Genomic DNA, 13120 nt, shown 5'->3' with positions numbered 1-13120 from the left:
AACCTTCCCGCAAAGGTGTTTTCTGAGACGCTGTAGTAGTATTAGGCATGTGAGCACAAGCTGGCAAACGGTTGGCGATTTCCTAAATGAGAGGGTTCGGCCGCTTGGCTTCCACATCCACACTTCTCTCAATTTCTCTCCAAACTATCCACCTTCCTTTTGCAGGAAAGACAAGCAATCTCTGCTCCCGCTGGCCACCCCTGCCCACACCCCGTTCTTATATAGAAGAGCACAGAATGTCCTGCACCCTCCACGCGACGAAGTGTTTCTTCAGGCAGTAGAAACAGCAGCACTAGAAATTATATAACTCTCGAATTTGGCTTCTCTAAGACATGGAGACTGGAGGGTCGGGGTTGCTGGTCTGGGAGATACTGCTGGGCACAGAACGTGCACAGAAGGGCGCCAGGCCTCCTCGCTGCGCCCCACACCCCGAAACACTGGCTGGCAACGGGGCGGGGGGGGGGTCTTCTCGGGAAGTGGGGAGCAAATTTTTCTCCAGTCCCTTTCCAAGAGGAGCGAAAAGATGAAATATGAGGGCACTAAATATTGGGGAGAGGAGTCAGATGGCTGAGGGGGGTTAGAAGCCGGTTGGGGGGGGGGGTGGTCAGGAGAGGAGGTCCCCGAGAACCCGGAGCCTTAATACACGGGCCAGGCCAGAAGAGCGAGCTCCCCCAATAATGAAGGGGGTAGGCAGCTCGGCCCCAGCTATGAGAGGTGCCCTGAAGAGAGGAAAGCGCGTAGCTACCTCCCTGCGCTCGGAACGCCCCACGTTCCCCTCCGGACGGGAGAGGGAGCTTGGTTAACAAATCGCAGAGCAAGGGAATGCAGGGCTAGCAGGAGGGGCGGGCCTACGGGCGCCTGGACCTTGTGGAGCCAATGAGCAGTCGTAATTTCAGGATGCAGCATCCAATTACAGCCAGGATGGAGGGCGCGGCTTTTGACTGGGTCGGGGCGGGCCGGGACTACAAGAGAGAGGCGTGAGGCAGCAACAATGCCCACCCCGGGCGTTCTGGGTCCCCGCCCACGTGCTAGTCACGTGAGCTCCCAAAATGGCGGCGTTTCGCCGGGAGGCTGGAGCTGACCTGCGAGATAAAGGTGTGGTGCCGGTGGGAGCTGGAGAAGCGCCCGAGGTAGGCGGAAGTCCAGGGTGGTGTGGACCGTGATTTCTGCAGCATTAGTGTGTTGGTGGACTCTTCTGAAATGATGCAAATAAAAACAATTTGAAAACCTAAAGAGAACAGCTCCTAAGTCCATGGGTCGCTCAATAGCTCACTCCCCAGTTGACATGGACACAAGTGGAGCGAAAGTACGAGACCTAAAGTCTAGTCTTGGTTCTTTGCCGCTTGTTTTCTCTTGCCTCCAGGCCTTCGTACTGGCCTTATCTTCAACCTGAAATACCACCCTGCAGTTCTTCACACCCCAGTCCCCGCCAAATTCTCTTATTTTGGGTGTTCGTTTAAATGTCACTCCGGAAACCTTCCCACACTTCCGCCTAGCTAGGTTAAGTTTGGCTTTACTTGTGTTTTTTATTTTGTTTTTATGACACATTCATTCTGCGTTTAAATAACCTGCCTTTTTTCCCTGATCTCTGACTGGGTTGTGAATTCCTAAAGACTTGACTACATCTTGATGAATGTCAAATAATGAATGAATGTGGTATAAAATGTGAAGGTCTGGTGAAATAGTACACCTAAAAGCACTATCAGAACCGTAAGATGCTTAGCAAAGTATCTACATAAACTCACTTTTTCCAATATATTGCGTGGTCTTGGACTGATTTTTAGACAAAATGTTGGCTACAGCGAAACTTTTACATTTCAATACTTGTTAAAAGTCTATCAGAAAGTTACCCATCTATTTCTCTGCTTTAATAACAGTGCCTTCCAAAGACTAGGCACTCAAATACTTGCAGTCCTGTTTGAGTATTTTACGATCATAACCCTGGGTGTCTTTGTTGTCTATATACTAAGACTGTAGAAGTAATTGCCTGCAAGTTTTCTTTGTGGGGAATAAGGAACTTCAGTGAATTGGATGACAGCAAAATATAAATTTATGCAAGGTTTCTGGTTATCATGTTATCATAGAACATTAGATTATAGAACCTCCCTCAGATACTACTCTCTCTTTTCTCTTCCCTTTTCCATTAAGATGTCAGAGGCAAAAGATTAAATCTAGTTTCTGAGAAATAGTAATTTTATTCCCTGTCCTCCCCAGATATTCTAAAGAAAAAAGAACTATTTTGAGTACAACCTGTAACAATAGAGGGAAAGGAATTGGCCCATTATTATTGTGTAATACCATAGAAAGATTTAGATAATCCCATATCTTCAGAATGTTGATACCAGGATTAACTGCCTTTTATTAGTTAGGGTTAGGATTGCTACATATGGCTTATTCAGGAAATTAATATTATGGTGATGTTCAACATATGTCTATTGAATACCAGCAACAGAAGAATCACTGGTGCTAAAATTCAGATTTCTAGGCTTCACCCTACTCCTACTGAGTCCAGATATCTTAGGAGGGAGCTCGAGAGACTGCTTTTCAAATAAATTCCCACTGTGATTCTTGTGCACACTATATATTGGGAATCACTGATTTATTAAGTATCTTCTCTGTTCATTGTGCTTAATCTACTCTAATTCTCTTGCCTGGGATTCCTGAAATACAAGATTCAGCCTATGCTCTTTACTAAATTTAATGTTGTTAAAGTGGAGATTATAAATTTTGAAGGGCCATAGATTTTTAAAAATCTATTCATTGGCTAATCTGGACTCTCATATTGCTAGTGTGGCAAAAGATTTAACTGTTTTTTGGTGGTGGTGTTTTTTTTAAAGAATTTTCACAGAGATTGGAGAGTCTTGCCCAGAGCACAACATTCAGAAAGGAAGCTTTTTGAGGATCTAGGCTTTTTTTGTTGTGTTTTGTTTTACCACTGGTTTCTGTTAAGATGCTATAGCCAAATCCTCATGATCCCTTTTTATTAACAGCCACCTATTCATACATCACACTTGGGACACAGGAACCTTCCAGTCCTAGAGCCCAGTGCCATGGGTCCTGGCTCACTGGTATTCTGCACAGCAATTTCCAGTAAAGTCCCTGCTTTCACCCCAGGTGCTACTAAGGAGCTTGATGTATAACATACAATCCGTAGCCATCCACTATCCCTTCCTAGGCTGGAACACTTTCCCCCTTTGATGTCCTCTCTCACTATTGTCCCTGCTCTCTCCAACGTCTCCAGGAAACTCTATATAATCTCCAAAATGAGCTCAGGCTTTTATAAAACAGGATAGAGATAGTGGTCAAGAGTAGCAGCTGTTTTCTTCCAGCTCTGAAAAAGGTAGAGCAAGGAGAACTACAAAGGGCCTGGCTACCTTTGGGGAAAACTGAGAAGAAACTAAAGTATTTCAGTAAGTTATCCTTCTACCCAAGTCCTAGGGCAACTCAGCCTTTCTGAACCTTATTTTTCTCATCTGTAAAAGTAGAGGTGATCATTATCCTACCAATTTTTCAAAATTATGATGTGAATCAAAAAGCCATTTTCTAGCAGATAGTAAGAGCTCACTAAATGTTGATTGAGTCATTAAAAAGCATTTAAAAGCAGATGACAACACCTGACACAGTACTGGGGTATAAATGTTTTTGAATCTGAATCTGTAGAGCTTAATAAGATTTCACTAGTAATTATGGTTCTCGAATTTTGTGTTTTCCAGGACATCAAGATGGCAACGTACACACATGGTCAGCCCAGTCTTTCTCTAGGAGATGCAAAACTGAGACGACCAATGGTCATCGAAATCATAGAAAAAAAATTTGAGTATCTTAGAAAAGAAAAGTAAGAGGCACACCCAGACTGAAAATCAGTGAACTTTATTTGCAGATCTTCCGTATTGCCGTTGTTTCTGAATATCTAAGATCCTATTAACTTTATTGAATTGGTTGTGAAGAAAGCTTATTTAAAAAAATAAAAACTGGAGAGAAGCATAGACAAACGAAAACAGTGGTTTCTTGGAATATTAGGACTGTGATGATTTCTTTAAAAATGCCCAAAATTGTTATTGAAATGTTATTTGTGCAATAAACATTTTTAAATTAAAGGTAATTAAGAGAATACAATGGGGGGGCTATTTATATTTAATTAATGATCAACTGTAATTAAATTCAGTTTAGAATTGATTACCTTAGCCACAGTGCTGAGTTAATAAATAGGAATATAGATTCCATGATATACATGTAGTTTCACATTACCATTTTGACTTTTAGATTATTAGAGCTCAAAAATAAAATCAAATGATGTTGACCTTAGACCTTACACATTTCTGGATTTAGGTATGAGTCAGAATAAGTAAATCTTGATCTAGCATATCTCTTTGGATGAAGTGTTGGAAATCCTTGACAAATTATTTTAAATGCATCTGGGCTAATTAAGAAATAATTATTTTCTAGAAGGCCTAATCAAATGTAAACAACTTTTTTCAAATGACCTTAAGCAAATTCTTTTAGTAGTAGGAGCAGTCTTCCTGAATTTAAATAGCTCATAAAATTTGGCTGTATTGGAACATATTCACATTTATTTGTGGCCAAAATTAATTCTTTCTTTGAAAGACCTTCATTTTAGAACCACTCTAAATAGTCTCCGAAAGAGAATTATATCCTCTGATTAGAAAGTAAGTTCCATGAGAAATGGAATTTTTTTTTTTTTACTTTAGTCACTGCCCTATCCTTAGCATGTAGAAAGTACTTTTACATAGTAAGTGCAAGTGCTCAAGAAATATTTGATGTTGAGTAAATATGTAATAACAGGTGAATACCCAAGAAAGTATACCCATTAGGAAAATATGTTGACCTTAATTATTGTTTTTCCATTAGGACTTTAAATGTATATGGAACAGTGATCTTTGGAACAACAGCTAGTTTCTCTGGAATGTTGGCAAACCTTATTTTCAGACGCTGCTTCAAGGTTAACCACGATGCTTTGAAGACATATGCATCATTGACTACACTTCCATTTTTGTCTACTATAGTTGCTTACAAGCTCTTTGTCACGGATGCTTTGTGTTCAGGTAAATTTAAATTCATTAAAGTATATGTGTTTATGTCTAAGTAAAATTACTGATTAATGTATACTGTTGCTACTGCTGATAATAATCCCTTACATTTATGTATTGCTTTACCACTTACAAAGTACCTTCACATATATTGTCCTATTTTACCCCCACAACAGTCGAGTAGCATTGGCTTTTTTACAGGTAAGCAACAAAAACAGAGACATGTTCACATCTACGAAGCTACATAATATACTGAGAAAGAAAGCAGGCTTTGGCATACTACACACATGATTGTTTCAGATCCTACTTCCTACCACTTATGTTTTGTGACACTGGGCAAGTCATTTAACCTGAGACTCAGTTGTCTTCCCTGTTAACATTAGGACTAATAGTACTTACCTCACAGGACTGTGAGAGTTAAGATAGTGTACGTTAAATGCCTAACATAGTACCTGGCATATTATGAGCTTCTAATGTTATTTTCTTCCTCGTCCCCTTATCTTAAGTTTTATAACTGGTAGTTGTTGGAACTTCATCAAGTTCCTGCTTAAATATCTCTTCCCCAGGGAAACCTCTGATTCCCTCAGGGTTTCTAGATATAGTCCCTATTCATTTTAATGCTTAAAATTATTTATATAATGTCTAATATCTGATGTCTTTCTTTCCTGGTAGACTAGCCTGAAGGTTAGATATTGGGTCTCTTTTATGCAACACTGTATCCCTAGCACCTAGCACATTCATAACATATAGACAATAAAATGTATTAACCTAGAATCCAAATGTCTGGTTTGCTAGTTTAATATTCTTTATTAGAAAGTGTCTTCTGCAGCAACCACATATGTAAGAGATAACTTTTCTTATGTAAAGTATAGTAAAAGCATTTTTTAAGATGTGGTGCATTTAGTCTATTATATGCTATAGACTGAATTCCTAATATTCTTTCTATTGTTTCACTATGATTGAGGACAGTGCAGATAACTACTCTTTGAGAGCACAAGACTCTTAATGTTTACCCTGAGTTTTAAAGGGAAACCAAATTTACTTTGTTTTCCAGGTAATATAAGCCAGGAAAATTGTGTTCTGAGAAGTTCACTCGTTGGCATAGTATGTGGTGTTTTATATCCCACTTCTTTGGCTTTCTCTAAAAATGGACGTCTGGCAGTAAAGTAAGTCTGTCTGTTTGTTCCTTCTCTTCCTTCCTCCCTTCCTTTAAAAAATGAGTAAACTCCCTTATTTTTTAGCTGTAGTAACACATTTTAATCAACATATAGTAGTTTGCTATTTCAAATAGCTAACTTTTAACCTTTTTGCTAGGTTACACGAAAGACCTTGAATAGAAATGATGAGTTTAAGAGAAATCAACAAGTTTTTGATAAAATATGCATCCAGGAAGAGTGCTTAACTCTTTTTTTTTCCTTCTTTTTAGGTATCATACTGTTCCACTGCCACCGAAAGGAAAAGTTTTACTTTATTGGGTAATGCTTTGTCAAACAGAGGTAAAAGGAATGCTGATTCCTCTAGCCTTTCAGACAATGTTTGGGATATATAATGGTATACAGCATTATGAAATATTTGAAAGTACATTTGAGAAAACTGTACATGAAGATTGACCAAAGCATGAATGGATTTTTTATGATGAAGACTCAGGTATTGCTGGAAGAGTTCAAAGTAACTCTGGACAATTTGTTTCTGTTCTTTTTGCCTAGTATATAGCAAGTTCTCAGTACATGTTCAGTAATTTAATAAATAAGTTTTGTCTTTCTTCCTCAGAGTATGTGGAAATGGGTTTGAGACCTCAAGTTCTGATCTATACATTTATATAGTCATTCATTCATCAGACATTTATTGAACACCTGCTGCAGCTCAGGCATTGTGTTACATGTAATAAGAAATGGTCCTTATCCAGAAGGAACTCACAATTAGAAGAGAAATTAAAAATGTGAGCACATAACATGATAGGGTTTGAGACACCCACATGAAGGTTACACATAAATTTGTGGGCACATTGAGGATGTGGCCATTAACTACTTGGGCAGAAGGGAAGGCTATAGGGAAAAAATGACATTGGACTTAAATTTTGAAGAAGCTGAAAGTTCATAAGAAAAATATAGAAATATCAAACATCCCATTCCTCTACTGTAAACTCTAATTCAATATACATACTAGCTTCTTATTGTTTTCACTATATTGTTTAACGCTTTGAGTGCCAACATCGCTGCGAGCAACACTGACAGATTTTTCCAAAAGTGCCAGTGTTGCTCCCAGTGACTCTTTTCAGTGGCTATAAATGTAAATAACAATGGAATAATTCATATTTTATGTCTTTTTTTGTACCTCAAGTTATATATTGATAAAATTTTTTCTCATGTTGATCCAAATTTCAAATTATGCATGACACTCAAAAGGTTAAAGAACATATATTGAGTGCCTATTTGCTATGCATTCATATAGGCACCAGGAGTACAAATATTCAGTCCCTTCCCTCAACAAGCTTAAAATCTAAAGAAAAATATCACAGCCAGCTTCTTTATATCTGCTAGAGCATTTACCTTAATTCAGGAATGAACACTGCCTAATGAAAAGAATAAGATAGAAAATGGAATCCCACAACTCTTTCTCCTTGTCTTAACCATATATTGAGATTAAATATTTGGTCATCTGAGGCCCCAAGCAACCCAAAGCAGAAATGGAAGTCTTCATAAGGTACTCATGGCATCATATACAACAAACTGAAATACATGCACTTTTTTGCCAATGGAAAAAAGAAAAAGGCTAGTCATTCAGCTGTGTATTCTCAGAAAAACTCATGATACTTGAAACTCTTAAGCAAAGGGCAAGTGATTGGAGGGGAGGTGGTGCAGGAGGGGAGAAGGGATAAAGACAAATAGAAAACTAAACCAATGGTATTTAATCTTAATTCTTAAAAAATTATTATATGAGTACATGAATACTTTCTCATTGTGAGATTGTCAAATGATCCAGAAAGGCGGGCAAAAGTAGGTTTACAATTGTGACTATGCAGAACAGAGAATACTTATATTATTATTTGATGATTTTTCCATATGAACAACTGTTAACCTACTTTTGCCTCACCCTGTATATATATTTGCTACATAGAACAAAACTTAAAAAATTCTCCTGCTCTCCCACTTTATCCTATTTCTACTCCATTCTTCAGTTAACCACTATCAAGTTAGGATGCTTCTTTCCTTGCAGTATTCTTTTGTAATTTACATATTTTAAAATAAATTGTATTATCCATACATAGTATGCTGAAAATTTTTACTTGACTATATGTCTTGGAAATCTTTCCAAGTCACTACATATAGGTCCAACACATTCTTGTTAGTGGCAGTACATTCTTGATGATTCCAGTATACACATAGGTGATCCAACACCCTGATCTCTTTACCTTACCACTTATTTCCATGGTCATACTTTAGACCTCTCTGATATAATAGTCAATAGCATTTCAAATGTGAACAGTCTAAATTGAAATGTGTTATAAGTGTAAACTACACATCAACGTTTGAAGATTTACTATGTAAAAGAGAATGCAAAATATCTCATGAGTGATCCATTGATAAGTTGTTGAAAGATTACTCTTATTTATATTGGAGTAAATAAAATACATTAAATTAATTTTACTTGCTTTTTTTAATGTGCCTACCGTCGTCGTCGGCAGCCGTCCGTCTCGAGAGACGATGGTGTAGCTTCTTAAGAGTCTATCTGCACCGCCGAGAATGGCTGTGCAGTCCGACTCGGGAGTGACACGGTATCTGTCTCCTCCCGTGTTGAATCGACATCTTGCGATGACGCTGGAGTGTCCTCTCCAGTGAAGCTGAAGCTACAGAGCCTGGGCAGGGTGATATGGAGGGTCTGCTGTTGCCCATGCAGCAGACCCCCCCTCTCTTCGCAGCTGAAGGGTCCAAGGGAAAGACGGAGTCAATACAGCTTGGCTTCACGTGCGCCGCAGGAGTTGGCGGTGTTGACTACAACGTCAAACCGCCTTAGGGACTCCGGCTCTGGATTTTCTGTCGGGGTTTACTCCCTTAGCCTTTCCCCTGAAGAGGTATGCCGCAAGGCAGAGGAGGTTTTTTGGAGTCAGAGTTTTCCTTCTCTGATGTGCCTACCAGGATTTTATAATTATATATGTAACTCATATTTCTATTTGTACTATGTTGCTTTAGACCTGTCATTGTCAATAAATTCAAATTCTCTGCATTCTCAATTTTAAAATCTGATGTTCTTACCATTGTCTCCTGGCCTTCAAGTTCATTTCATTCTCATACCACAACTCCAGCATTACTTTAGCCTCAACAGAACCTATAACCCATTGATCCCACTACTTTTTCACTGTCCCTCACCCCCTTCATATCCTTACTGTCCTTCTCCAGCATCAGCCACATCAGTCTTTCTAAAGTTTCTCAATCTTGAGGCAAAAAGAAAAAAACAAAAATGAATCTAGCTAAAGTTGATTTTAAAATAAGGATATTGGCCTCTTTTGTTTATTTTCTGTTCATGTCTTTGGACCATTTGATTTGTAGAAGCTCTATGAATTATTAAGCTCCATAAGTTGTTTTATTTCTTCATATGCTTAGGTAGTAATCTGGGAAATACAACAAGGTTGATTTATGTTTACCTCTGCTGTCATAAGAAAGCTGAAGAGATTTCATTTTGCCTTTTCTACAATAGAAAAAGCTGAGAATTCTTTGCCAAAGAGGCTGTAATAAGTCTAAAAGGGGAAATTAGGGAAACCTTGACCTGGGTCTGAGCCCAAAGATGAAAATAAATGTGAACCCCAGTGAAGAAAAGCAGCAAGGTACTGAAGGCAAGATATGCCTTCAGAGGTGTCAAGTACAGCCTGGAACTCCACTATCAAGGTTCAAATCATGGCTTAACTAATTACCAACACAATGACTTAAGTTATTTCACCTCTCTGCACCTCAGTTCCCTCATCTATAAAATGAAGAATACAGATTGTATTAAGTCAGGATTAAATTAATATATGTAAATCAAACAAGAACTCTATATTATAGTGTTGCTGCCATTATTGTTATTACTATGTACAAAGTCCTTTTCCTAGCTTGTAGTTGAGTTTAGCATTTTTCTAGGAAGGATTATAAAGAAGCACAAAAAATTCACAAGATATGTTTTATTTGAATATGTATTCATTTATTCAGCTGATATTGAGTCAAGATCTAGTATATGAAAGACATTGTATACTATACCCCACATTTGTCAAGTTACCTTTTTGACTGTTTTCTCTGAAAACATATTAACTGCCTTGCACTGAGGTTATAAAGATTAAAGGACATGGAACCATACCAGGCATATACAAGGTGCTCAATAAATGTTTTACATTGTCTGTTTTCCCCAATGGGTAAAACAACACTAAGGTGTTGTCCCTACTATGAGAACTTCCTTTCTCTTTTGCCTCTTTTCCTCCATTTCCTCCCACTGCCTTAACCATGTGATTTCCCCCCAGCTTTTGTATTGTACTGCATTGAATTGCATAGGTAACAATGTATTGTATTGATTTTCTCCTTGCTTTTGTACAATTGTGTTGTGTAAACTATTCAGTATTTGAATTTCCAAATTTAAGCAGTAATATAATGAAGAAACAGTATTCTACAGATTGGCTGAATTTAATAGAATTTGCTTGCCTTCCTATAGCTCATTAAAAAAAATTCTTCCAAAGATATATAATTTATATTCCTCTACCTTCATCATTCTATCCCTACAAAGACAATCACACAAACATTAATAAACACAAATAATTGAGTCTTCACTGAAGTAACAGAGCCCCCTAAAGTCACCCCGTGATTAGGCATAGCAAAAGAAAAGATCAGTGAACTTGAAGAAATACTATAAACTTCAAAATAAAACTTATTTAAAAAATTAACATAGTAACCTTACATACCTCTATACCTGTAAGTGAAGGCATCTGAGGAAGGGGTGAGCAGAAAAAATTTTTTGAAATACTAATGGCTGAAATTTTCCAAGCTTGATGAAAACTAAGATCACAGATTCAAGGACTCTTGTCCCAGGTGGCGACATGGGATGCTCCGAAACTCGCCGCCCAAAGACACACTGAATCTACAGCTACACACAGAGCAATTCCCTCTGAAAGAAATACAGAAACTAGCTGAGTGATTCCTAAAGATCAGGCAAATGAGAAAATACACCAGATGGGTAAGGAAAGGATTGAAACACTCATCATAACCCCACCCCAACACAGCAACATAAAATCAGAAGGAAATTCAAAAATCTCAGCTTCTCCCTGAGAAGGTAAATGTTTGGACCCAACACCTAGTGCCCCAACATTTAAGATTTCTATGTGAGGGAAGGGCCACCAAAATACCTAGCTCTGAAAGCCAACAGGTTTGTTGTCCATGAGACCCACACGACTACAGCAAACAACAACAACAAAAAGAAAAATACAGTTGTTAACTGATAGAAACACTCACTGAAGCTATCTCCCCAGTGCAGAAGAAGCAGACAAAAAATGCCCATCTCCCAGTTTTCCCTGAATGAGGTTTATCTGCACACTTTAAAAACGTTGTCTGAGGGTCAGAATTCTAACTGAACACTTCTAGGAGTCACTGCAATTCTTTCTAGAGACTAGGGAAGCCAGTAGACACCTCCCTACCTTTTCTCATGAGGCCACTCCAAGTCAACATTATCTCCCTGGAAGGAGCTAATACACACTTCTGTGCAACAGCTCTTCTGCTGCTACCCCAGGGACAGGTCCCCAGATCTCACTCTGATAACCAATGAGCTTCCATTCACTAGTCCCACAGGAATACAGCAAACAAAGCAGCAGCTCTTAAACCAGCTATATCTTTATTATTATTATTTATTTGTTTGCTTTATTTTTAGAGAGAGGGGAAAGGAGAGAGGGAGAGAAACATCACTGTGTGGTTGCCTCTCACTCGCGCCCCCAACTGCGGACCTGACGTGCAACCTAGTCATGTGCCCTGACTGGGAATCTAACCAGCGACATTTGGCTGCAGGCCTACGCGCAATCCACTGAGCCACAGCAACCAGGGCCCAGCTATATCTTTAGGGCTCAGCAAAGAGAGAGCAGGAGGAAACCCTCATCTCCCAACCTTTCCCTAAAAGGTATCTATTTGCATATTATTAAAGATACTGCCTGATCAGGTTTCTGATATAGCAGGCAACTAGGGGCTAACTGCAATCCTCCCCAGGGACCAGGTAAGCCTGTGTACACCCTTTACCTTCTCCCTCCAGCCTGCTACAAGTCACAGGATCTCTCTGACAGGGCGTTTTAGTTTGATGTAGTCCCATTTAGTTATTTTTGCTTTTGTTGCCTTGGCTTTTTGTGTCATATCTAAAAAAATAATTGCCAAGTCCTATATCAAGGAAACAATGCACTCTTAAACTCAAAAAAATCATAAGGGAACTTAGAAAATATCTGGGGACAAGCAAAAATAAAAGGTGAATGTCAAAACTCATGGATGCAGTGAAAGCAGTAATAAGAGAGAAGTTTATAGTAGTAAACATATTTAAAAAGAAAGATCTCAAATCAAAAACCTAAACCTACACCTCAAGGAACTAGAAAAAGAAGAACAAACTAAACATGCAAAAGAATAAAATTGGACCATTTTCATTCTCCATATATAAAAACTGACTCAAAATGAATTAAAGATTTAAATGTAAGACAAAAAGACTACAAATACTCTAGAAGAAGATGTCAGGAAAAAATTTCAGGACACTGAAATTGATGATTTCTTGTCTACGATACCAAAGCACAAGTAACAATCACAATTAGACAAATGGGAGTATATTAAACTCAAAAAGTTATCCATAACAAAACAATCAACAGAATGGAAAGGCAGCCTATGGAATGGGAGAAATAATAAGTAACTCTTTATATATCTGATAAGGGGTTAATATCTACAATATAACTCAATGACAACAAATAACAATCCAATTAATGTCCAGGCCAGGTACCTCAGTCGGTTAGAAGACCATCCCGATACACAGGGCACATACAAGAATCAAACAGTGAGTGCATAAATAAGTGGAAGGACAAATTGATATTCTCT

The 13120-nt window shown here is 38.4% G+C and overlaps 1 protein-coding gene across 1 annotated transcript; it reads left to right on the top strand.

Moving 5' to 3' along the window:
• The first annotated feature begins 1007 nt into the window (after positions 1-1007).
• TMEM126B (transmembrane protein 126B) lies at positions 1008-7360 on the top strand. The gene is made up of 5 exons (XM_090267813.1): positions 1008-1130; positions 3714-3835; positions 4870-5063; positions 6103-6214; positions 6475-7360. Exons 1-5 carry the CDS (start codon positions 1050-1052, stop codon positions 6656-6658), a joined length of 693 nt encoding a protein of 230 aa, XP_090123939.1. The 5' UTR covers positions 1008-1049; the 3' UTR covers positions 6659-7360.
• The last annotated feature ends 5760 nt before the right edge of the window (positions 7361-13120 follow it).

This window comes from Furipterus horrens, unplaced genomic scaffold, assembly GCF_987537825.1.
Source record: "Furipterus horrens unplaced genomic scaffold, mFurHor1.1.pri manual_scaffold_2, whole genome shotgun sequence".
NCBI lineage: Eukaryota > Metazoa > Chordata > Mammalia > Chiroptera > Furipteridae > Furipterus > Furipterus horrens.
This window is presented reverse-complemented; position numbering and strand designations above follow the sequence as displayed.